This window comes from Hylaeus volcanicus, chromosome 2, assembly GCF_026283585.1.
Source record: "Hylaeus volcanicus isolate JK05 chromosome 2, UHH_iyHylVolc1.0_haploid, whole genome shotgun sequence".
Lineage (NCBI taxonomy): Eukaryota > Metazoa > Arthropoda > Insecta > Hymenoptera > Colletidae > Hylaeus > Hylaeus volcanicus.
Window position 1 is genome coordinate 1927040 of NC_071977.1, and position 23703 is coordinate 1950742.

Here is a 23703-nt window from a genome sequence, read left to right on the forward strand (position 1 = left end):
GTCAAATGAATGAATGTGAATTATTATAAACAATTCGTAGCTTTATTGGCATAAAAACTTAATATAAATTATTAGCATTTAGTTTATTATTTTTCTGTAATCGACAGCTAGAGGAAGTAGGGAATAAAAGTTGACAATATGATTACATTCATGATACAGGTGTTACAAAGATTAATTACAATGCCGTAATTAATATTAAAACTTGATTATGGCACAGTCCTGAAACCCTGAATGCCTTTGTGATTTATGTTTAAATAATTAAGTTAAATAATTTTTACTTTTGACGTTCGTTGTCTTTACGACTGATACTACAGAATTCTTTTTGTTAACAACAAAAGAACCGCGAAATGTAAAACCTAGACGTGAATTATCCAGAACACCATCTAAAATGGATAGTGATCAAAGTTCAGAAAGTGTTTCTGAATCATCATTAGCTCCTCGTATTTTGACACGATTGGACAGGTTGAATAATAAAATAAATTTGTTACAACTTTGGCCCATTCAATGTAATTATACCGATCAGAGTCTACTATACAATATTTTTGTAAATATCAGCTAACAATATAATAGAACTAACTACCTAAATACAATGTATATATATTTATATATGATGATGGTTGTTTATTTGTAATTACTATGCGCCGGTGGGAAATGTATCCTAGCGTATGCACAGAACCACACGTTCGAACCCACACGCATCCGTACTTAACATCGGTTATTAGAATATTCCACATGTATGGTTTTCTAAATTCTACTTATCATACATTTTCACGTGATTAATACGTTTTATGCTTTTTTTTTTTGTACACTTCTATGTATATACAATCTGAGGTCGAATTATATAATGCACTTACGCCTCATCATTGTGTCGTAATTACGTATACTCTAACACATGACATTGTAAAATTAATAGCAGCTTGTTTTCTTCCCTAATGTTTGAGAAAATACAATCTTATGCATTCTGACGAAACGATTCTTTTTTTTTGACAGTCTCTTGTAAAGTTATATAATCGTTATAGCTATACAGATGTTAGACAACGCATTTGCGATTCGAGTTAGTATGATAACTGATGATAACAGAATTAAAGGAACCGGAACAAGTTAAATCGTATCGTAAAATTATATTATTGTACGGACACAAGAGCAAAGCAATATTGTCGAATTGCATTATGAAATTAATTTTACATTACGTAATATGTATTCGTACATGATGTTATTAAACTTATAATATTTATGGATAACACGATGTATAAATACGTATTATGCAAGTTTGCCTTTTAATCGTTCCTATTTAGACATTACGTGGTACAATCATTGTTCAATTTCGAATACATTATAAAACCAACCATCGCTCCCTTGATCGTAATAAAATGTAATAAAATACACGATAAATTTTATATAAAGATCTATTTTATAATACATGTGGTACATAAACGCCAACGCATTGAAATACGAATACAAATAATACTGTTAAAAATCATAAAAACAAAATTTTGCTTGCCAAATTAAGATTAATGGGTACCCAATGCATCTGACTAGAAATTATACTTGCTTCTGCATTTGATTTCTTTGTTCTAATTATATTATCTACATGGTAATAATTCCTAGTAAAATAATACATTTGTAAGTAGTTAGATTCATCCTGCTCTCATTTAAGTTGTCTTTGTAAATCACTTTGGCTTATAGTGAAGGGAATTAACAAGAAACCCTCCGGGAAATGAATTTCAATCATTGGTCGATCACTGTTATCTGCAAGCCTTCCAATTCCAACGCAGAACTAAGTATAAGCTTTGTTTTGTCTGTATATATGTAGGAGTACAAAAGTAAGGATAATTGGCAATGTTTTATTAGAACTGGCATGTAATAATGACACACATATTAGCATAAGATACGTGGTAAATTCTTCTTCATGCATCTGCATAATTAAGAGACTTTTCAAGTGTTTGAAATTCGTCCAAATTCCCAGCATTACCTACACGTTTTGACCCTCGTATCAAACGCATCCTTCCTGAAAGAATGCTCGTTAAACATTGTGCTCTTAATGGATTTCACTAGCGAACAGCTCGGCACTAGTAAACATTGTAATACCACGTTGAAACGACATTTTTCATCGTTTGCATTTCACTCGTTCTCAGTTTGTTAGTCGTCGCGTTATCCCTCGGTCTTTATAAAATTTGTGCCTTTAGAAAAATGGAAGTGTGTCGATAGAATACAAATGGTAGAATTTGTTATTCGTACAGGGAGTCATTTCTCTTTTTTTTTCTCTTTTTTTTTGTCATTTAATACCGCGATCTTTGCATTTATACAAATTCTGTTGCACGTTTAGTCGGAGTTCAGGTATTCTTCCTAGCTGTTAGATAAACTCAATTGCCCAACGAAAAGTACGTAACGTACGGTGATTCTTTTTCAAAACTCTATAAAATTCATATACAAGAACACGGTTTTTGTTGTTGTTGTTGTTGTTGTAATTTACCTCTGTTTCCACGATTAATTTTACAGATACGGTCACGATATATAATATGAACATTGTGAACAAACGAGCGTATTCCACATTTACCACATTGTTTAGAATATATTTAATTATTTACTGCTGGTTTTAGAGTCTATGGTTTCATTTAACCGACTTACAGTTAATAACACTTTTATGTCATTGAAGGTATTGTCTATTATAAAGTTACGAGTGTTACACCTGTTGAGGCAGCGGTCACAAACGGTGAACTCCAAACTGTGTGTCTTGTTTGCTTGTTTTTTTTTTTTTTATCGAATCGTAATACATGTATTCTTAGCTTTCCAAGCCAATAAACGTTTCTCAATTCTATGAAATGGAAAAATAAAAGACCTGCCTTTTCGTGAGACGCGATGGTAAGTTATACACCATCGACGATCCTTAAAACCGATCACACCGGGTATTATCACTGCGTTATGTACAGAACATTATCGTAAAAATAAAGAAATAACGTTTTATGGAGTAGCAATTACGGTTAAAACGTAATACAAAAGTGTAGCAGTAGGAGTAATACACGGTATAGATATATAATTTTTTTTTTTTTGGTAAATCTGATAAATATTAAATCTTATATTTTTCCATTAACAATATTGACATCTTGTATACTATTTTACTATAATTTAAAATAAATATTAACAATAATTATCTAATACAGTCAGATACGACAAACAATGTAAGCGTTCTGACAGGGAAATTAGTCGCCTAAATAGTATAACATTATACTTACATGTACGGAATGTTATACTATTATATATATATATGTATATATATTCATTATATAAATAATTATCAATGATCACGTTTGAAATTTATTGATCGTATATGTTCGTTTAATTAAAAGTAGGAAAAAATAATCACAGAATAAGTTTGTTAAATAAAGTCCGCTATACATTATTGTGTTTATAGAGATTCTGACAATGATCTGTTTTGGTTAAAATATAAAGTAAATAAATAAAAGAGAGCCCAAAGTTTACGTCAAATGTACAACAGAAGGCGACTGTACATATTATGCTCAGGCGTCGTAAAGTACAAACACACACACGATGTAAAAAAGTATCAGAAAAAGGATCGAGATTCAGGGATAGTAAAAAAATGAAGAACATATTTGCATCTTGTAATGTGTGCATTCCCTATGTCGCATAAATTGTCCGAATATCGTCTTCAAAAATTCATCGAGTATAAACCTGTCGATGAAGCGAAGCAGGCCGATCATTCGTAGGAAATATCCTAGTTTATTGGAATTATAGTAAACGAAAATTATATTATTTATAGTCAGAAAATATATAAAAGAAAAGTAGAGGAACAAGTAAAATAATAGTTCCAGTTCGCGTAACTGAGAAAATTGAAGACAACGATTGCACGAAAGATTGAAATGCAGCGATCAGTTCTCCTGCCTCGCTAGTAGAAATGCAAGTCTTATGCAAGATACGAAAGTGAGATATGAAGGCGCGCTTCATCATTTTTTTTTTCTCACGAGAATACGAGTAAAGACGTAAATGAGGTACCCGTGATTATGTATGTACATTCAAGCTGTACCCATTCTCGAACCGGTTACTTACACGAGACTGTACTATACTGCTATATTAAGCGCTGCTCTCAGCAGAATGTTGAGAGCGTAATGACGAATAACAACCTTGACAAACTCTAACAGGCTTTAAAATCCCGAGTCTCGATATTTTCGACTCGAATCGGCTGCATCTGTATGGAAAAAGATAACCTCGCATTAATAACACGCGTAATTGTATGCATCAAATAGTAACTTTAAGAACTTACTTTGAACAGAATACTTGTCCACAGTTGCGACAGTGATGTCTTCTCTCGTAAAGATTAAATCTAACCCCGCAGCCAACGCAACAATCTGCTCCTTCGTCTTTGAGCCAGTGATCGGCAACCGTGCGTCCTGGTTGCTCGCACACGCTCCATGAAAAGACCCTCCCCCTCGTATCTCCTACATACACCGTTCTGTGATCTCTGCAGATTAATTAAAAACGCTATGCTCGAATTACGAAAGTTATGCGAGGGCTAATTCTATTTCTCATCCTTCATAATAAATTGTTTACCTTGACACAGCGAGAGCTGTTATAGACGCTGGTTCCGTGTTATCCTTCCGGTCATACGCGGTGTGCATCGTTAATTTACTTCTAAACACTAATTGCCGTTGCCACTTGAAACCGTCTCTTAAGATATTTTGTGGATTGATCCTTTTAGGTTTGGTGTCAGCTTCGGTGACCATGACGAAGCTGTCCGTTAAGCTCGTGTCGCTTTTACTAGCCCGTAATGCTCCTTCAGAGTCTCCGACAATGCTGGCTGACTCGCTGTAAAAATATTTTCTACCTATTATACCATGGTCGAATACTAAAAAACGATGACTGCAAATATTGAAAAGATGTTGAAGTCGTCGTGTTACCTTGTCTGTGTACCCTCGCTATCTGCGCGTCCTCCACCCTCGCTTTTGCGAAACATGGGATTTCCTCGACTTTTTCTTCTAAGTACAACAGTCGACGTGTTATTATTCTGCGGTGATGGTTTGCTGGTGGAACCGTTGCTCGACTCGTTATCCGAGCATTCTTCTTTCTCTTCGTGTAATCTGGATGCTTCTTTAGAATTCTCAGGTTCGGAGAGACTGCTCTCTGATCCGCTTTTCGCAAGCATAGCTAAAACTATGAACGATTAAAAAAAACATATACGATCATATCGATACTATTTTTGAGGTTATTTTTACCTGATCCCTCGGCAGAAATGCTCATCTGTTTAACTAGTTCGTGTACCCGTTTCTTTGTAGTTTCATTCTGACTTTCACTTCTACTCGACTTCGGGTTTTTCTCCTTCGCGTTTGCGGCTTCTTCTGGTTTCTCTTCTTCTGCAGGCACTTGCACGTAATCCATCGACCACATCTAGAAACCATACAACAATTTCTCTTAACCAATAAGGGAACGTTCCCTTGTAACGTTAAGACGCACAGAAACATTCTTACTCGAGCTACGCCGTCAGTCGATCCCGTCATGATAACGTTCTGCGAATCCCATTCGTGAGTTTGACTGAAAGCAACGCATAAGATTTGTTGCATCCTATCAGCTCGGCCAACGCATGTATTAACGCTCGCCAATTCTTCGCCATTGATGCTCCACACGTGCAGCCATGTTGCCGCGCAGGTAGCTATGTCTCCCTGTAAGAAATAATTATAGAGCAAATTGCAAGAAATGAAGAAATTGTATTCGACTGTTTAGGCACACCGTCAATTCGTTTATAGCTACTGCGGCCACTGGTCCCGCGTGTCCTCTGAGTTGGCGAACGAACAAGCATCGAGATAGATCCCATATAATTGCCGTTCCATCTCGAGATCCTGATACTATCACGTTGTACGCTGGACTCGATGACAAACACGTGACGGCGTCGGTGTGACCGTACAGACATTGTTTGATAGACAGTTGCCTCTTGGTGTACTCCCAAACCGTCACAACCTGTTGAAAACGGTGTTACCTGTAAAAGCTGTTCTGTAAACGTGGAATTCAAACGACAACTTACGGAGCTTGTGCCAGCGGTTACTATCAGTTTGGAAGACGGGCAAACGCAAGCAACTATCTCTCCGCTGTTTTGCATCATAGCCTCGCAGACGAATATCGCTTTGTCGCTATCGTAGTTTCCTATTCTGAGGGAGTGATCCGCGAAACCCCATGCGACGTACTTGTTATACGTAGGCGGAATCAGCGTTTTATTTTGTTCAACGGCCAATACTGCTTTGTCTATGTGCAGTATCTGTCCGACGGGACCCTTTAATTCTGAAAAAGATGAATACTCAACGTTAGAAAACACTAAGGTGAAGCCCGAAATACAAGTAACGAACCTTTGATAGGCTGAAGCGATGGTTTCAAGTTATCAAGATTATGGAAGAACAATTTGTCAGACGTGGTTATGCTTAAGCCGGGAGTGATTGGCCCAGGGTCGATAACACTGGTCCTTTGTGTCATTTTCTTAGCCGGGTGTGGTTTTTTAAACAATTGTTTCGGTATTTGCCCAAAATTGTTAATGAACCCGATGGTCGCATTTTTTTTCAAGGGATCATCGATACTAGAAGAAGGATACCGCGTTTAGATTGACGAAAGATAAATTACTAGTATATTCTTAAGAAATAAATATCAAGGAAAACGTACTTGTAAATGTCCACGTTGCCTTCGTAGAACAAATGGTGAAACACATTGACAGCTTCAACCGCAGCTGGACCGTTTTGTTTGCAACCGAATATCAAGTCGATCCATTGGTGAAGGTGTTGCGAGACGTAATCGCATTCCAAAGCGAGTCGATGCGCGCGTATGAATTCTCGTGGATCCTGCTTTGCCCATGGTGGAAGTACAATGTCTCCCAATTGTACACCACTCTGTTTAGAACCTGAAGGAATAATTTGTAGCGTTAATCGTGATTGTTCTATTAACGACTCGGTAGAACACGAGCGCAGGGTAGTCACCTAAGTCAAAGTGATTCGAGTTGACGAGAAATTCTGGAAGGTAAAAGAACTCCGGTATGAGCTCCTTCACATCGGCCATATTATGTTTAGAAGCGGAAAGCCAAGCTTCCTTTATACTATTGAACATTCTGTCCGCCAGATCAAAATGTCCACCCTAAATGATAATTCCAAGGGTTCTCTATCAGTATACCCAGCAACGCAATTTAAATTGATAACGAATTTGCCTTTACGAACCTGTAATCTAAGAAAATGTTGCGTGAACGGCTCCATTCTCACCAAGTAAGAACATACAATCATCGCTGAAGAGTAATGTGTTCCGTAGTGGTAAGGAGGTGTTTCCCCATGCGGATCGTCCCATTCTTTGTATCTGAATTGAACGTAAATATAAAAGATTAAGTCATTCATTTAGTATCCTGTACGAGGTTAATACCTAAGTACCTTTTTTTGAACTGCAACAGTCGTTCCGGGCTCTGCGCGCCCATAGGTTTACCAAAGTCTCTGAACGTTGCTGGATCAGTGAGATCCAACTCTTCGCTATCGTAGTCGGCCAAAATCCAAGGAAATATCGGGTACTGCATCAAGTCATTGTAACTACGACCAGCTAAAGTGTTGAGATGCATCAAGTATTGAAAATTGGATATCTCGCCTCTCTGAAAAACGGACATTTTCATTAATCGTAATTGAATATATAGACTAGAAAATTCATTGTTATTTTAAATACCCACCACCCATCGTTGGGTAACCGAAGTCTCGCCTATCAGGTTCGATAACAGACCTGTAGCCTGTTCCACGTTCGCTGTTCTCTTCTGGCCGGCCACAGACTGTTGCGCGCTGTCAGCGATCGCCGTTGCGAAAGTCATAAATCTCTGATAAACCTTGTTTCTCACTTTACGCGGAAACGCTAACAAATAATTTCTACCGTCTCCGCTGAATACCTCTAATGCCATCGGTTGTAATAGATATCTTCTTTTGTGTACCTCTCTGATATCTTCGTAATTAAATTTCGAGCATTGTCTCATCGCTCTAGATCTTCTAGGAGACCCAGGGGATGGCAATATTGGTTCGTAAGCCTCGGGTAAACTCTCAATATCCCTTATCTCTCTGGACTTTAGCAGCGTGAATCCGTCAATCACGTAAAAGTGTTCTTTTCCAAATAAGAGCAAACCTTCGGTCGTGTCTAAACCTTGAATTCTGGCACATCTGAACATGTGACTTATCTTCTCGTGTTCCTCTAATAGCCGTATCAAAGTTTGATTGTCTGGGACGGTCTGATTATTTTCTTCTTCTTGCTCGTTGTCCTCTGGTGCTTCGTCTGGCTCGCTTGCGTGACGTTCCAGCGTACAGGGTACCATTGGAGGTTCGCTTTCCGTGGAACTTTCGTTGACGTTTAATGGAGTGTCGTCGATAACAGGATCTCGTTCCCGTTCGAACATGCCGGATGAATTACCGAGTTGTTTCAGATAATATTCCTTACTGTCGGTGCTTGTTGCTACCTTGTACTTCAGTTGTTTGTTATCAGGATGTTCCAATTCAGGTCGGTACGGGTAATGTATATAAAAAAGCTCGTTTTTCATCATCTTTTTTCTCATCCTACACGGACCCTCGGTCATATCTAGCATCCATTTATCAAGCCTGGTGGGTGTCGGTGGTCCCCACAAACCGCGTTCTCTCGTCAACTCTGTTTCGGTTTGCAACCATTCTTGATACACGTATCGCTGAGTATGTTGATTAGTCTGTATATACTGCAACCGCTTTCCTGCGGCAAGCTCGCGGACCAGTGCAATGTGTTGCTCTGTCCACTGTGCTACTGTGTTCTGATGTAATCTCAGCCTGACACGCACAGATTCCTCTTTACGGACTTTCGTTCGACTTGCTAATCTCGTCAAACCACCCGTTACTTTTTGAATTTTCGATTGTATTTGATTGTGAAGTTCCCAAGGAACCCTGTACGAAGCTTTCCTTTCCATGACAACGTAATTCAACCAAAGCCTGGTCGCAGCTTCATGCATTTGATCCCTCACTAGCGATAACTCAGGGGCGCGTTCGTTACCTACAGGCGCTGGAAGTGTGATTTTAAAAACTTCCTCTATGGCAGGTTTCTTGCATACGTATAACTCTTCCCAAACTCTTGTCGCAGCGACGGCCATCAAGTTATGACCTTGATGAGACGTAAGCCTATCGTCGCTGGCTTCGACTTGCGGATTAAGGTGCCACATTGTTCTCATGTTTGTATCGAGCGTAACTTTGACGTCGGTTGTTAGTTGTAGTAAACAGTAAGTTAAACAACTGATGAATTCCAATTCGTGGTTACCAGCACCAAAGACTAACAACCTGCGAAACGATATCTTATAGTAAAACTCAATGAAAATATTAGGAAAGGTCAATGTTACCTATGAGTTGTGAGCTTATGTAGTGCTTCTAATACAGCCATTTGATCGGCTATCGAATCCGTTGGTCGTGACAGCAAAAATAGTATCGTTCTGTTCAGACAGTGGTGAAGACCTTCCATACTAACGACACCAGGCCGTCGTTTTGCTTGTCCAATTAATTTGACAATGAAATCGAACACCTCGTGTGGGTCTTTTGTCAATGCGCCTTGCCACAATTTATCTACTATTCTGGCTGCGACGTAACACACGTTGTTAGTTATATTATTGACCGAGCCTCCAGGGACTACAGGTAACGCCGCTTGTTCTCCAATTAAAACATCTGCGGCTAGTAGATGCTCCATTAGAATAGACAGAATCTCCGTCTGATAGCGCGTTTGCTGTCCAGTAGAAGCGTGTTCTGGCCATGCTTCCAATACCAGGTCGATAGCTGGCGGAGATTTCGCAGTGACTGGCAAAGAAAGGGAATCTACCACGATTACTCGTAAAAAGTCCATAACAAACTTTTTCGCTGGATGATTCGTCAAGCCGACATCCTTTGATGGAGATCTCACCAATACCGGTTCTTGCTAAAATAACGAAAACTTATAATGTTAACTAATATTGATTTTACAGTCAATGGAAAAAATACTCGTGGTCGATGTGTAAAATTAACCTCGTCTGCTGGAGTACTAGCTCCGCTGCTATCTTGGCTGGAACTTGTAGGTTTCGGGAACAGAGTACCAGCTAATGCGCCCAACACTTCCGCAGACATAAACACTTGCATGAAGTCCGTAAAATTATGATAAAGGAAGAACAGGAACTGTATTATTGTCACTGGATAATCGCTTAACCAATCTGGCAGGGACTCAGGACTGTTAAATAAAAAATGAGCGAGTTAACGAAATTTTTTAGAGAACATACGAGTTTGACTTTGTTTTGATTGTAAACACTTACTTGACCGAGTAATTATTCAGCATTGTTCGCACCATAGCTAACAGGGTAACCACGGCTTCGGGGCAAAGATTAATTCTACTCGCAAATGATGACAGAGTATGGTTCGCCGGAACGCCGAACAGGAAGTTCCACACGTTATCCAAATCGAGCTATTATTATAAAACACAGGACGCTTGTTACATTTACGTTTAGTTCAACCATTATTAGAATAGAATAGGGAGTGAAAATGTTCTTGGAATACTGAACTTTTAAAATGACTTTCGAATCTGTAGGCAATAATTTCACGGGTTGTCCCATCATAAGAGCGATAAAAAGAAAGTATAACTCTGGAACAAGGTCTACGTGCTGCGGTAATAACCATCCCAAATGTTGAAATCCTGGTACGTGAAGACCGGATGGCTTGCTTTCCCCACCTGACATTTGCTGGTGACAACCTAAGAAGAATTTAAAAATAGAAAATAGTTATGTACTACTTATCCTACGAATTTAATTTTTTTCAGGCGAATACCAAGAGCTAGCGCCATTTTATTGTGATCCGTGTGACGCAGCCAGCTACCGTTGCTGGTTCCTTCTTTAAACTTCTGTAATATCGGTTGAACGGAACAAACAGCCACTAAAATTCGCAACCCCCATATCACTGTTGTACTATGAAGCCCAGATTGAAGAAACAGTAATATCCAATCTAAGCCTAACACTTTAGATAATTCCTCGCACATACTGAAAAATATTATTAAATTTAAATAAACGATCGCACATTTGCTTTCCGTTTTTCTCCACGGTAACACTACGTTAGAAGACTTCTTACTTTATATTTGGCTTGGGACCATTAAACAACAAAGAATGCAAAAGTTGTAAACAACGGTTTCGTAAAAGTATGTGTTCCCCCTCCCCTTCCTTGTTTCCTTCGCTTTCTCGAAGAATTAAATGCTTCTCCGAACTTTGAGGCAACGTAGCTACAATAAACTGACCAAACCTACGAGAAAGGATTAATATTAATATTAATGATTTCAATACGTAAAGATGCAACAAATTACCATAGTAAATCAGCTTGTCTCGGTTGACTTAGTAGGATACTGAGTAAGGCGAGTAGAATTTGCCTCGTGGTACTTTGTTTTACATCGCTTAAAATGTGCAACAATTTATGCACTAATTGCAAATCCCTCATTAACCGTAAGTTTGTTCTTTTCTCGCTTGATTCTGCAATTAATTCGTACAAATGTTCCAATAGCGATCTTAATAGTTCTCCTGGTGCTTCATGCCAGACCTAGAAACAATTTGAAACTCTTTTCTTATAATGTTTATTTCTAAGCTAGAAAACTTGTTAACGATACAAAGCAATCGTACTTGCAAATCGCACAGAAGATCCTGAAATGCTGTGACGTTAGGTATCGCGCTAGTTTCTCTGCCGCTGTCTACTGTACCGACAAGACTGAACGTAAGATGGAGTATGTGACTATTTAAAAGAGGACATTTCCTTCGTAGTAACATTGCCAATGTCTGATATCCTCTTCGACGATCCATTTCCTGCTGGGCCGCCTGATTGGATCTCACGACGCAAACTAATGCCTTAACCGCAGCGTATAGAGATTCTACATCTTGCGCCATGGCTATTAGACCTATAGAAACGAAAGTAAATTATGAATTGAAATTACTCTTGGACTAGTTTTTCGATACGTTCATAAAAGAATTACTATCGCAAAATTACCTAATAACACCGAACAACCACCCACATTGTCGATCATTGTGGCTACTGGTCGAGGACTAAAAACACGAACACCGAGATAACCAACAACTACCCCTCCTAGTGCTCTTGCTGGTCCGCTAAGATGTCCTGCTGAATTGTGAAGGACCCTAATAGGCGTGGCATTTTCGTGTGATGACATACCAAGCTGTTCGAAAGCGATACGATTCGATTAATAACACATGAATATTGGTTTACATAAATAATACAAAAAATCGTGCATACTTGTTTAGCAATTGACTTATTATCAGCGCGGCTATAAACTTTCCTAATTTTAGCTAGCGTTAATTGAGACATCGCTTTGGCATTTAATCCAAATACAACTTTCTCTTCCGCAACGAGAGGCATCAAAGGTTCTTGAACTGAAATTTAAGAAAGAACTGTGTTTGTATCCGAGTGATACTTGTGATTGCGATCATACGAATTCGTTCAGAATTAAGACAAATACCTAATAACTGTGGAGCTTGTAGGCTACCCATATAATGTGGGCCTAATTTAAACAGTGTCGCTATACTTTGCGAATTAAACACTTCTTCTACCAAGTGACACGGTCCCTGCTTCCATGCCAACCTAGAGTAGCGTCGCCAACAAGGAGGCGTACCTATGTACCCGTATACTGGCGAAGCTACCGTCAAATTCGCTGCTCCTCCTCCAGGAACTTGCGTAATATAGTGAAGCTTCTGACTGTGAATGTGTTGACCATCCAGATATAACGAGAAGCTTGAATTTTTTAATACAGCGCGGTTTAATACTATAGCTATGTGATGCCATTGTCCTTCGTGGAGTAAGTCGGGACACCAGACCCTTGCACCACATTCACCGGTTCCTTCTGGTTCCCATTCGCCTACATCTAAACGAATAATCATTTTGAATTTCAACTATACGAATTTTAATTGATATGTATACATTGTACACGTTGATAGAGCTTACTTTGCGGCATCTGTGTCTCCTGCGTTGATACGATAATAGCTTTATCTCGAGCACTGAGAACCGCAGTTAGACAGATCAAATCTCTCGCTGATTGTGGAGTACGCACTAAGGTTAATAATCTTACACAGTGAGGATCAGTTCTAGAATCGCTAAATTTATCAACGCATATCCATGTACTATAGGTTAGTCCAGTTTGCGGAGGAAACAATCTATCGCCTAGAAAATGTTTGTATAATTACATTTGTAGAATGTATATACATCGTAGTATGCTTACATTTAGCGAGTTAACATTTACCTGAACCAATTCCACCGAGTACGCTACTGTCAGCAGCCACTACCGTAGGCGGAGTTGTACTTTGTGGTGCGACGCTGGGTAAATATAAACATGCAAATCCTTCTGCGCTCATATCAAGTTCTACGAAAGGTGGTAAAGTACAAGACCCATGGGCGCGAAAATCTTTCGGCGTTGTCATTGACACTAAAGTTTTAATGCGAGTCAGCGGGACAGGTCCGCCTCTAGGTTTATTTGGTTCAATGTCATCGAGTGATATACAACATAATGGATCACCCAAGCGTAAAAATTCTCTGTAATTAGGTATGCATGTGTTATATACAAGTTCCAAGTGTCTCATCCTGTATAATGAGTGGTTCTGCGATAAAATTATTTTACATCTTACCTAAGGTCACGTGGTTCTAAAGATTGTGCCGCGAGTCTTTCTATAATATATTGTAACGGCTGATGAAGGGGATGCGTTTCATCTTGCAATGCAATTCTCCCCATCGATAGCAATTCACCAGCCATCCCAGCTTCGCACATTATTTGTTGATTTCTTTCCGAGCGCACCAAACTTTTAATGATTTCCGCTATGTACAATTGCAAAGCTAGAGCCATTTGTATATTGGATGGTTCCGAAACTGATGGAAGCAAGTGTAACATTCCGACAACTATGCCAGGGTGTACCACTATTGGCTCGGGAGTAGGAGGACTCAGATTTAAAGAGTTTATGACAGTTCTCTTACCGCTACCCGGAGAATCAAAAGATTTTTGTTGCTAAAAATAAATATACGATATAGCGCAAGTCACCGTACGTTGTAAAATGTAAACTGCAAATTTACCTCGACGCTATTTTGTTTATGACTCGGCGACCTCATTCCTAAGCCTGCCAAATTTGGCTTATCGAAAGAGTCGAGCGCTACATCGTAGAGAAGACGTAGCAATAAACATGCATACGCGAGCGTCTTTGGCATGATGTCTGGAAATATGGGTTCTAATACACTCCCAGTAAATAGCAACAATAACATGTTGTGGTAGTTCGTGGTTGGTATTAAATCTATTTCCTTAAGTTTCGTTTGTGTCGAGAAACACCCAAGAAGTCGTAGAGTGTCACACAAACTCGATTGGCATATCTATACAACGATCATTACATTTTAACGGGTTACTATAAATTTACAAGTTTGATTTACAAATTTGAATTAACAATAATAATCAAAAATTCACCTCGTGATGGAAAAATTTCGCGTTCGCTGGTTCGAATCTCATAGCTGTACTTATTGTGTGAAATACGACGTGTAAGAGTGTCAGCAACTGTGTCTCTTCCTGTGGTGTTCGTTTTATTACGTCGTTGCAAGGTTCTATACCATCGGATCTTTGCGTACCCAATTGACCTTCCAAAGATACTAAAACGGACATCACGTAAACAAAACCTCCCACTTTCCGAAAGACAGTTCTGGTTCGGTGCGATTCCCTCAAGCAAGCCAACAAAGACTAAAAAATCACAATATTTTATAATATTTGTAGTATCATTACAAATTTTAATGATTGCTATTAGTATCCGGAAACAAACTTTTAATATATGCGTCTTTAAGACTAAGGCATGGGAAGGTGCTGAATGCATGACACCTAGTAATGTAGCCATATCATCGTCTCCCCCTGCACTAAGTATTAATTCTCTAACAATGCCAAGCGCTTGATATCGACAGTCTGTGTAGGGCACGAGATTATGAGCGCAACGCGCTCCGCCGCACTCCCTGAAGACATTAGCATTTTGAACATTGCCTGCTAATAATGTCGTCAGAGCTTCCATTACTAAGGCACCCAATCGTTCATCTTCTGGGCATATTTTGTATTCTGAAAGAAAAAAAAATATTCGATCATTTCGAATTTTAACGGAAAACATAAAAATAATGAATCCCCACCTAATCCTTGATCATGCGCAGCTTGCTTATCCTTAAGTAAAGTTGCGTAACGGTGAAGACACGTAACAAACACTTCTAACATACCTACTTCTCTGTACACATCTTTAAATATATTGTTATGTCTAAAAGAAGACAACCGGTTAGAAACCAATAGAGAAAATTTAACCGGGATGTACTTGGTATATTACCTGAGTATATTGAGGAGTGTTTCCATGCACAAGATACTGCAGCTAGTCGAATTATTCGTTTTTAATAGTATAGACAAAGATATAAGTTCCTTGCAAGGCACGAAATTAAGTTGAAACACTATGAATTCTAGCAACTGAAAGAACTTTTCTTGTATTTCTCGATTTTTTAAGTGGATCTTTTCTGCGAATTCGGACAATGTGTACTGTCCCTCGAGTATAAAATAATTGGCATTATCACTGTGATATACGCTAGATATTGCATCGAGGATAGTACAACATAAAAGTGGTGAATTAGACTTTACAAATACGGATTGTAGTACTTGGAACGCTTGGATATTTCGAACACTTCCTCCTGTAATAACAGCAATACTTTAAAGTAGAATTTTCTTAGTAGACGATTACAGTCTAAGATAATTTTTGCATGATTAAATTATTATACCTCTGTTACTTGGTTGAGGTAAAGTAAAGCCAAGCATCTGAAATAAAGATCCCATGCTAGCTTGACTTGGCTTCAATTCTGTATGACCGCACATCGTTAAAGATGCCAGCATAAGAACTAAATTCCGAATGGCATCCTGTGCTTCCGCTCTACTATCTTGTTCTAATCTCGATGGAGCGTGCCTGTAAAATATACATATTTATAAAATACGGAATAAATTCAAGTTAGCAAATCATTTCCAACTCTTACTTCAATAAAAATTCCGATAGAAACATATATCCTTGACAAGCGCGAAAATCGTCCAGAAGCGTTTGCGATACTTCACTGGAATCTTTTAAAAAACAAAATACCGTGACGAACATTTCTACTACTTCCAATGGTGCCAGCTCAGGTACACGTTGCATATTATCAACACAAAGTGCTATACATCCTTTATCTATAATTTAAATGATATTATTTAACACAAAATCAAATTATACGAAAAACTGCCGTAACTATCATAAATACAAAGAGAAACTTACTGTGGATGTAGCTCACTACATTCTGGGTAAGTCCATGTCGAGATAGAGTCATTAATACTTCTGCCGCGCTTTTACGCCACATCACATTGTAGTGAGGACACCAACTAGTTATTGCTGAGAATAATAACGTAAGGTCATCTTTACGGGCGAGCTCTTCCGCTGGATACGGATGACTACATAATCTCACCAACAACTGTGAATTAATGGTAGATCAATTGTGCGATTAGGAAGTTTACCGACATATTAAGGTATATTTAAGACAATCAAGAAACAAATATTTACTTGAACAAATATTTTCTGTAACAGTATTCTACGTTGCTTTGGAGTAAATTCGCTATTCGTATCTGTAATATCGGCTTCGTCCTCGATCATTTCAGGCAAATCGAAAAATAAATACAAACATTTTACCAATGTCGACGGGACAGAAGCGGTAGTCATGGCCTGATAAAGTATACAAATCGTATTAGTATTAATATTAACAACAAAAGCAGCGTATTTATGTCAGGCGTACCTGTATTAGAGAAGTATCGCCTGCTGCAAGTAAATTCAGCGCGGATAGTAGCATCCAACCATTGCTCGACTCCTCGCTGTTTTCAATTTCTAAAAATTTTACAATGGCACAACTTGCTGTTTCAGTACTTTGATTGCTTGCCCTTCTCCTAATTTCAGACACCATTAATCTAGACACTTGTTGTGTAAATGCCAGAATGTCCCAAAACTTCTCGCTCATATCACCTGCTGGACTAGACCCAAATACCTAAAAATTGTATTAGTTTTATTACTTGTTATATATATGTTAAATATGTACACATCTGCTGATACCTTTAAAGCATGAGAACTTACTTTGCAAAATAATGGCAACATATTATATAGCTTATCATCGCGCTCAGCATCTGAGAGGGTATGCAGAGGATGGGTATACTCGGAAAAAAGTTTCTTAAGGTGCATGAGACCCAGTGCGGTATGCTGAGGATTTGTAGCTCCCACGCAATCATCTATACTGCCGGCACTGCTAGAACCCATTCCTCCGACGCTGGTACTCCCTCGTAACTTACGCATTATGTTCATACTTATAATTTGCTAAAAAAATACAAAATAGAAATTATACATGATACTATTAAATAAAAATTAAGGTTCCATTAAATAAAACATATGGTTCTAGTACAGTTGAAACTTACATTATCCATTTTAGGATGGATATTACACAGATTATAATTGTTACATTTTATATGTTTCACAGAATGAAACCTATACTCTCAATTCATTGGTGGTTTTATAAGATACAGTCTAACAATGTAAAGCATCTTGTAAGAAGACACGTAACAAATCTTTATTACACCCTAGCAAAAAATTAATAAAATAACAGAAATACAATGTAAAGTATAAAACTGATAACAATAGAAACTTTAATTTCGTGTAAGTTGAAGTAACATGGAATCATCTGTGACATTATGATACATATACATATATATGTAGATATATATGTATATATATATATATAATTTGTTAATATTCGTAGTAGTCATATCATACAAATTTTGTGCAAACGAGATCAATCGTCATTGGTCTTTCAATTATTAAGGAATACCAAAAAACCAATAAATCATAAAAGAATACTTTAGAGCGTTGTGCGAAGACAAAGTAACGCGAATATACGTTACCACGGCGATAATATTAAAAATGATCAAATACTCGGTATCGTGTACCGTTGTACGGCAAGTATATTCGAAAAAAGACAAATATGAAAACCGTGAAAGGAAAACCGCACAAAAAAATCAGTGAACGTTAAAACAGCAATCGTTCGATCCGTTATAGCTTATTGTGCTGTCATTCGAAATATTAACATATCGAAGAACATATAACAGGTGAAAATGGCACATAGTGGCGTCAGACGAATGGAAAACATTGTTTCACGATTCATCGAACACGACCAATCAATTTTTCGCGCGCGTGTCACGATAATTTTTTCACTTTCAATCGGTGACAGTGACGTTCATCGAACGCTCGGCTCAATATTTACGTCTGTCGCCTGTCAAAATGTCAAGCTAGGGTGGTCGAATATAAAACGACTCTCCGTAACCGCCCACGATATTTCGCGTACAAGAAACGCGCGAACACACGACAGACTCGCTGATAACAGATCGGCTATTACCTGGAACGCGTCGCAACCCAGGAAATTCTACATTTTCTTTCGGAAAATTACTGTTTCTGTGAGAGTATTTAATATTTCAGTGGTAGTAGCCATCTTCGTATTCGACGGTCGAATTTCGACCCTCCACGGCCGACGCGATACGTCGATAAATATCACGTGACAGCAATGGTCGCGAGATTCTTCACTTTTCGAATCCGTTGAAAGAGTATCTATTTAAAACGATATTTCGGGGATTTTTATTTTAAATAGTACCAAACGAATTTATTTATACATATAGGGGGGATGTATTTTTAATCGATCGATACTTTGATAACCTAAGAACAAATACAGAAAGAAACGAAAACAGTTTTGCGATTTATTATCTTGTAATTACATTGATCGTCGATCAGATTCCAATTGAAGATGTCACCATAATCTGCATATGAATGGTACAACCAATATCTTATTAAGTTCTCTCGTTATGTTAATTGTACTGAATTGTGATTGCGGGTGCTTAAAATAACAAGCATCGATTGCAACAACAGATGTCAGTATATTTGCAAATTTATTTACAATAACTTTTTAATTTGCTAGTAGTTTCCTATATACAAAATACGTGTGGTAAGAAAATCTTATGTTAAACGATCTTTGAAAGAAACGTTTAGTCCTAAATATTTCAGTATCATCGCGGTGTTTAATGGAAAAAATCTGTAATTGTTGTCTGTCCAACTTTTTTAGTCGATGAATTGCGTTTGCAGGATACCGTAGATGTTTCGTTTAAAATTTGAATAAATTTACATGTGTGATTCGATTCGGTAGATGTTGGTTGACCCTCGTCGTTTGGTAATATATCGCAATTGTTACTTGCCTGATGAGAAAGCTCTTGGTTTGTATCTAATACTTCGAGACCAGATAGTCGCTGTTTGTGAATCATTTTAGTTTGTCCCGTGTCTTCTGAAATTTTCCATAAAGATGGCTTTCTTTTCTTCTCTGTATCAACTTTATCTTGATCTTGATCCGCTTTTTCATCTATGCTATCACTGTTTTCAATTTGTTCTTTTCCCAGAATATTTTTAACTTCGACGTACTCCTCCTTTACGGATTCCGTTTTCTCCTTATTTACAATATCTTCGTCATAATTAGCTAACCATTCTTGAATTCTTTCTTCTTCCGTTTGTTGTCGTTTAAAATTAAAGTGAAAAGACTGCTTGTCGTTGATATTAACGCTTTTACTTGTTTTAAAAATATCTTCTTTCACCACGGAAATCTTTGTTTGCTGATTTTTATTTAAATACTGCGACAGAGGTTTTATTTTACTTCGATTATGTAAAAAATGATAAAAATCCAAATCCCCGGTTGGAGCGAATTCTTGGTACTGTATCAATAAAGAAAATATATGGGCTGAAAAAAAGATGATATCGTGAATTTCTGCGTATGTTCGGAATATTTTAATTAAGTTTTCGCGTTTATCGATACCTATGTTTGTCTCGTGTGCTACAAAATGCGAATACATTTCGGCGATATCATCTCGTAAGTTTGTATCTCCGAAAGTAAAATAAACCATACTTCGACCTGTTACAGCCGCAGCCATTAGCTGCAATAATACTTTTAATTTTGAATTTCCGCGAAATGCTCCGCATCCCCAATTTCCGGTTGCTATAGCAGGGAGATTGTTCCTATTACTTTCACATCCAACGAATCCGACGTATGCCTAGTAAAATAAGATTTTATCAAGTATATAATTAATCGACTGTCACCATAATCTGCATATGAATGTTACAACCAATACCTTATTAAGTTCTCTCGTTATGTTATTTATACTGAATTGTGATTGCGGGTGCTTAAAATAAAGAGCATCGATTGCAACAACAGATGTCAGTCGTCGTCCACTGCTATCCCGAGGTGTTTCGTCAACATAGTCACCCAACCATTTAAAAGTGTTACTATAACCTTTGTATGTACTATATCTCTCGACGCCACTAACAATTAGCGCTTCCGTATCATCTAATTCTTCCGTAACAAGCATCGTTACCATTAATTCTGGACAGATTACAAATCTTATCTCCTCTTGTACACATCCTAAGCCGAGAACACCGCCACCTACGTATCTAAAAACGTTTTTAATTTATAACGAATATAAATTTAAATTAATTTTATTTAGTAACAATCTTAATAACGTTCATTACTTATTAGCGAAATCCACTTGCAGGAGTCCAGCTCCTTCTGTTTCTATCGTTCCTTTGCTTGTAATGTGTAACGGTGGAAGTTTTTGTACTTGTTCGCCCCATTTCGGACAATCTGACTTAGGTATATAACGTCGTTGAATTGTTACTACACCCTCTGGGGCTACTCTATGGAAAAATTATGGTACAGTTCAAATTCCTCTTTTCTTTAATAGAATTGAATCGAGTAAACGCGATACATTCGTTCGTTACTTATGCGTCTAAGGTGAATCATAACGCACCTGTAGATGTCACCCTTCTGAAATAATGTACTATACATTTCATTTTTTCCATTACTGACTCGCACCTGTTCCACTTTTCCTCTTTATATGCTGAAAACAACCTATATAAATGTATTCATAAAGTATTCAAAATATATAGTTAGAACAAAGCCTTAAGTATCATTTAATGAAATACCTATTGAAATTGATCTGTGGGTATGTTCCATATTCAGACTGCGGCTTAGTCGAATTACGTCTTGGAAATGTGCAGAAAAATGCATTAGCCAGTAAAGAGGCTATTTGTAATTGGCTAAGACTGATTGCTGCATTAGTGTGATGTTTCAAAAGAGGCACAGGACCAGTTACCAAAACAGGAAGTTGTAAAGCAAGTTGAATCATTTTTGGCAATAGTACAGCAAAGAAAATATTTGTTTCTTCTTCATCAGCTACCTGTAGTTTAAAATTATATGGTCAGAATATTCAATGGGTATGTTCCAAATAAGATATACACAATTGTAAACACTACCTCGGAAAAGAAATGATGCAGTGCTGCAAAGTCCCAGCGTTGTGCATATATGTGATTATAAGAAAGTATTGCACTTTCTAGTTGTTGAGTTGAAACAAAATTCCTAAGTAGTGATTCCTGTATTATTTCCCATCTATTTCGGCAACGAGGAGTTTTATTCTATAATAAGACCCAAATTAAACATGGATAGTACTTAGGAAATGTATAAGTATAAATACTACATGCCTGATCTATTGGATATACATTATGTTTGGAATGTGGCATTCGTACATAACCCTGGCACCATTTATCCACTTGATGTGCAGGATAAGGTTTTGGTGTTCCACGAGCAGGTAATGGTAACTAATATCAGAAAATTCACAAATGAAAATGTAGCTTTTAAACAGAAAATTGTAGTTCAAATTTAATTCTCACCAATATTAATACTGTATGAGATATAGAAGGAACTATGGGAGAAAGTTCTTGGCAATCATATACACCCAAGCCTTTTCGAATCTCGTCCATGCTCATGCCTTTCCATTCGAATACACCATCTGAAGGTTCCGGTTCGTTAGCATCAATGGACATCGAGCGTGCTTCGTGAAATCAAACACAGTCGTGTAAAAAATGTAAAGAACTGCATAAGAAATATTCTGTATGTTACATATCTTACAATCATCGGAGTTTTCGGGGTTATTTGTCATGTCTACATCATCGAAAACGTCTGGTGAAAGCACTTCCTCGTCGAAAGATAATCCAGGTTCCGACATCGCAATGGTTTAACTAAAAACATTACGAATAAAATGTAGTACGTCATGTAAAATAATAATAAATGGTATAATGAAACGAAATCTAAACTACACCTACAAAAATAAAATGACGATACAAAGAAAGTACATAGTGTGTCTTAAAAACAAAATAATTGCTATTGTCACGATATATTACGACGACGATAATGATCGTTTGTTAGTTTATCTTTCACAATTCGATTGTAAACATTTCGTTGGGAATGAAGTTACACGTATGCTCGTTTGGCGCCACAATTGTAGACGACAATAGTGCGGGAAAATTAGAGATGATGTAATAAAGAAAGAAAGCTGTATGTATTTTGCACGCTAGAATGAACGGTACAAAAGCTGTGTTCAGAGTTACATTTCAATGGTGTATTTTTGAATGTTCTGGTGTAAAAACGGTAACTGCTATTAACGTTTAATTATCAAGATATACACAATTATTACAGCTCTATTAGAATTGACGCCTGAGCGGACATGACGAAATGCTCGTGCGTACGACGGGTTGCCTATCACTAGGGGCACTTCGATGAGAAATATATAGGTCAAAAGAAACGAACACATCTTTTGTTCTCGAGAATGGTCTGATTGTGAGTAATAAAAATTATACAAGTGCCACATTAATGTGTTTAATAAATAATTAACGTTTGTCGTAAATTTCTATTTAAATCCACTCGTGCTGTTTACGACTATATTTCGTCCATAATTAAATAACAATTGACTGACCCCTGCCTGTGAGATTACTATTCCACTGAACTTTGGAGTGTACTGACAAGCATGTATGCTTAAGTCATTATATCTTACATTTATGCGTATTACTAATCAATCTGAAGAATAGTTTAAATACATGAATGAAAAAGATTAGCATAAAATTTGCATAGTACTTCATATGGTAAATTGGAAAGGAAACACATAACTAAAGCACTCCTGTATGGAGTGGGTTCGCGATAACGGTACACTATAAACGCAATTAGAAAGTTACTGTTTCTTATAGAGTGTACTTCGATGCACCTATAATTGGTATCGATATAGCAGATCCCTGGTGCATTAGAATTTTTATTATTATATTGTCTTGAAGTCTTATTGTGAAAGTGTTGCAATCACGTTGTAAGAAAATTACTTTGAGCAGATAAAAACACGTAATCGTATAATTACTTGTTCTACAAGTTCAAGTTGAGACCAGTGCTTTTTATACCGTCGCGCAGTATGGTTCCCACTCGCGCATACGCACCGTTCTCAGCGTCAAGTTCGTAAAACTGGCGCTCGTAATCGCCCTAAAGAAAAGTAGAAATATAGTATTAGGTAATATCAGGTTTAGTAATTTGCAAATGTATTACGTAAAGTTGGTGTTAGTAAAAAGCTTGATGTTTATAGTTGATATACAGGGTGTTCCAAAAATGTTGGAAGTCGTTGAAAGGGATGGTTCGGGAGGTGATTTGAAACAACTTTTTCCTTAGCGAAAATGTTGTCCGAGGCTTCGTTGAGGAGATATTAACGGAAAACACTGACCAATCAGAGCGCGAGTAT

General features: G+C 37.6%; 2 protein-coding genes across 5 annotated transcripts; both read right to left on the bottom strand.

Annotated features, from left to right (window-relative positions):
• Positions 1 to 1392: 1392 nt before the first annotated feature.
• Positions 1393 to 18691, bottom strand: LOC128872777 (WD repeat and FYVE domain-containing protein 3). 3 transcript variants are annotated; one of them, XM_054115800.1, is made up of 41 exons: positions 18459 to 18648; positions 17485 to 17593; positions 17150 to 17386; positions 16818 to 17063; positions 16589 to 16747; positions 16307 to 16499; positions 16035 to 16221; positions 15786 to 15967; positions 15347 to 15698; positions 15159 to 15280; positions 14807 to 15090; positions 14461 to 14727; positions 14079 to 14369; positions 13640 to 14013; positions 13258 to 13547; positions 12963 to 13178; positions 12481 to 12882; positions 12258 to 12394; positions 11997 to 12180; positions 11636 to 11907; positions 11326 to 11555; positions 11097 to 11264; positions 10800 to 11008; positions 10538 to 10725; positions 10292 to 10440; positions 10011 to 10209; positions 9359 to 9924; positions 7694 to 9299; positions 7407 to 7618; positions 7203 to 7335; positions 6969 to 7122; positions 6658 to 6892; positions 6351 to 6574; positions 6032 to 6285; positions 5740 to 5967; positions 5481 to 5672; positions 5229 to 5400; positions 4914 to 5160; positions 4567 to 4821; positions 4280 to 4477; positions 1393 to 4204 (listed from the first exon to the last, which is right to left on the bottom strand). In XM_054115800.1, exons 2-41 carry the CDS (start codon positions 17491 to 17493, stop codon positions 4090 to 4092), a joined length of 10338 nt encoding a protein of 3445 aa, XP_053971775.1. In that variant the 5' UTR covers positions 17494 to 17593; positions 18459 to 18648; the 3' UTR covers positions 1393 to 4089. The 3 variants fall into 3 exon arrangements, with proteins under 3 accessions (XP_053971775.1, XP_053971774.1, XP_053971776.1); XM_054115799.1 differs by having other exon boundaries at positions 4914 to 5166; XM_054115801.1 differs by lacking the exon at positions 17485 to 17593 and having other exon boundaries at positions 4914 to 5166; positions 18459 to 18691.
• A 100-nt stretch (positions 18692 to 18791) lies between these two features.
• Positions 18792 to 22560, bottom strand: LOC128872778 (poly(ADP-ribose) glycohydrolase-like). Of its 2 annotated transcripts, none has more exons than XM_054115803.1 (11): positions 22538 to 22560; positions 22059 to 22168; positions 21821 to 21981; positions 21632 to 21748; positions 21407 to 21565; positions 21077 to 21330; positions 20902 to 21002; positions 20624 to 20783; positions 20227 to 20545; positions 19914 to 20148; positions 18792 to 19838 (listed from the first exon to the last, which is right to left on the bottom strand). In XM_054115803.1, exons 2-11 carry the CDS (start codon positions 22153 to 22155, stop codon positions 19132 to 19134), a joined length of 2310 nt encoding a protein of 769 aa, XP_053971778.1. In that variant the 5' UTR covers positions 22156 to 22168; positions 22538 to 22560; the 3' UTR covers positions 18792 to 19131. The 2 variants fall into 2 exon arrangements, with proteins under 2 accessions (XP_053971778.1, XP_053971777.1); XM_054115802.1 differs by lacking the exon at positions 22538 to 22560 and adding an exon at positions 22253 to 22426.
• Positions 22561 to 23703: the final 1143 nt, after the last annotated feature.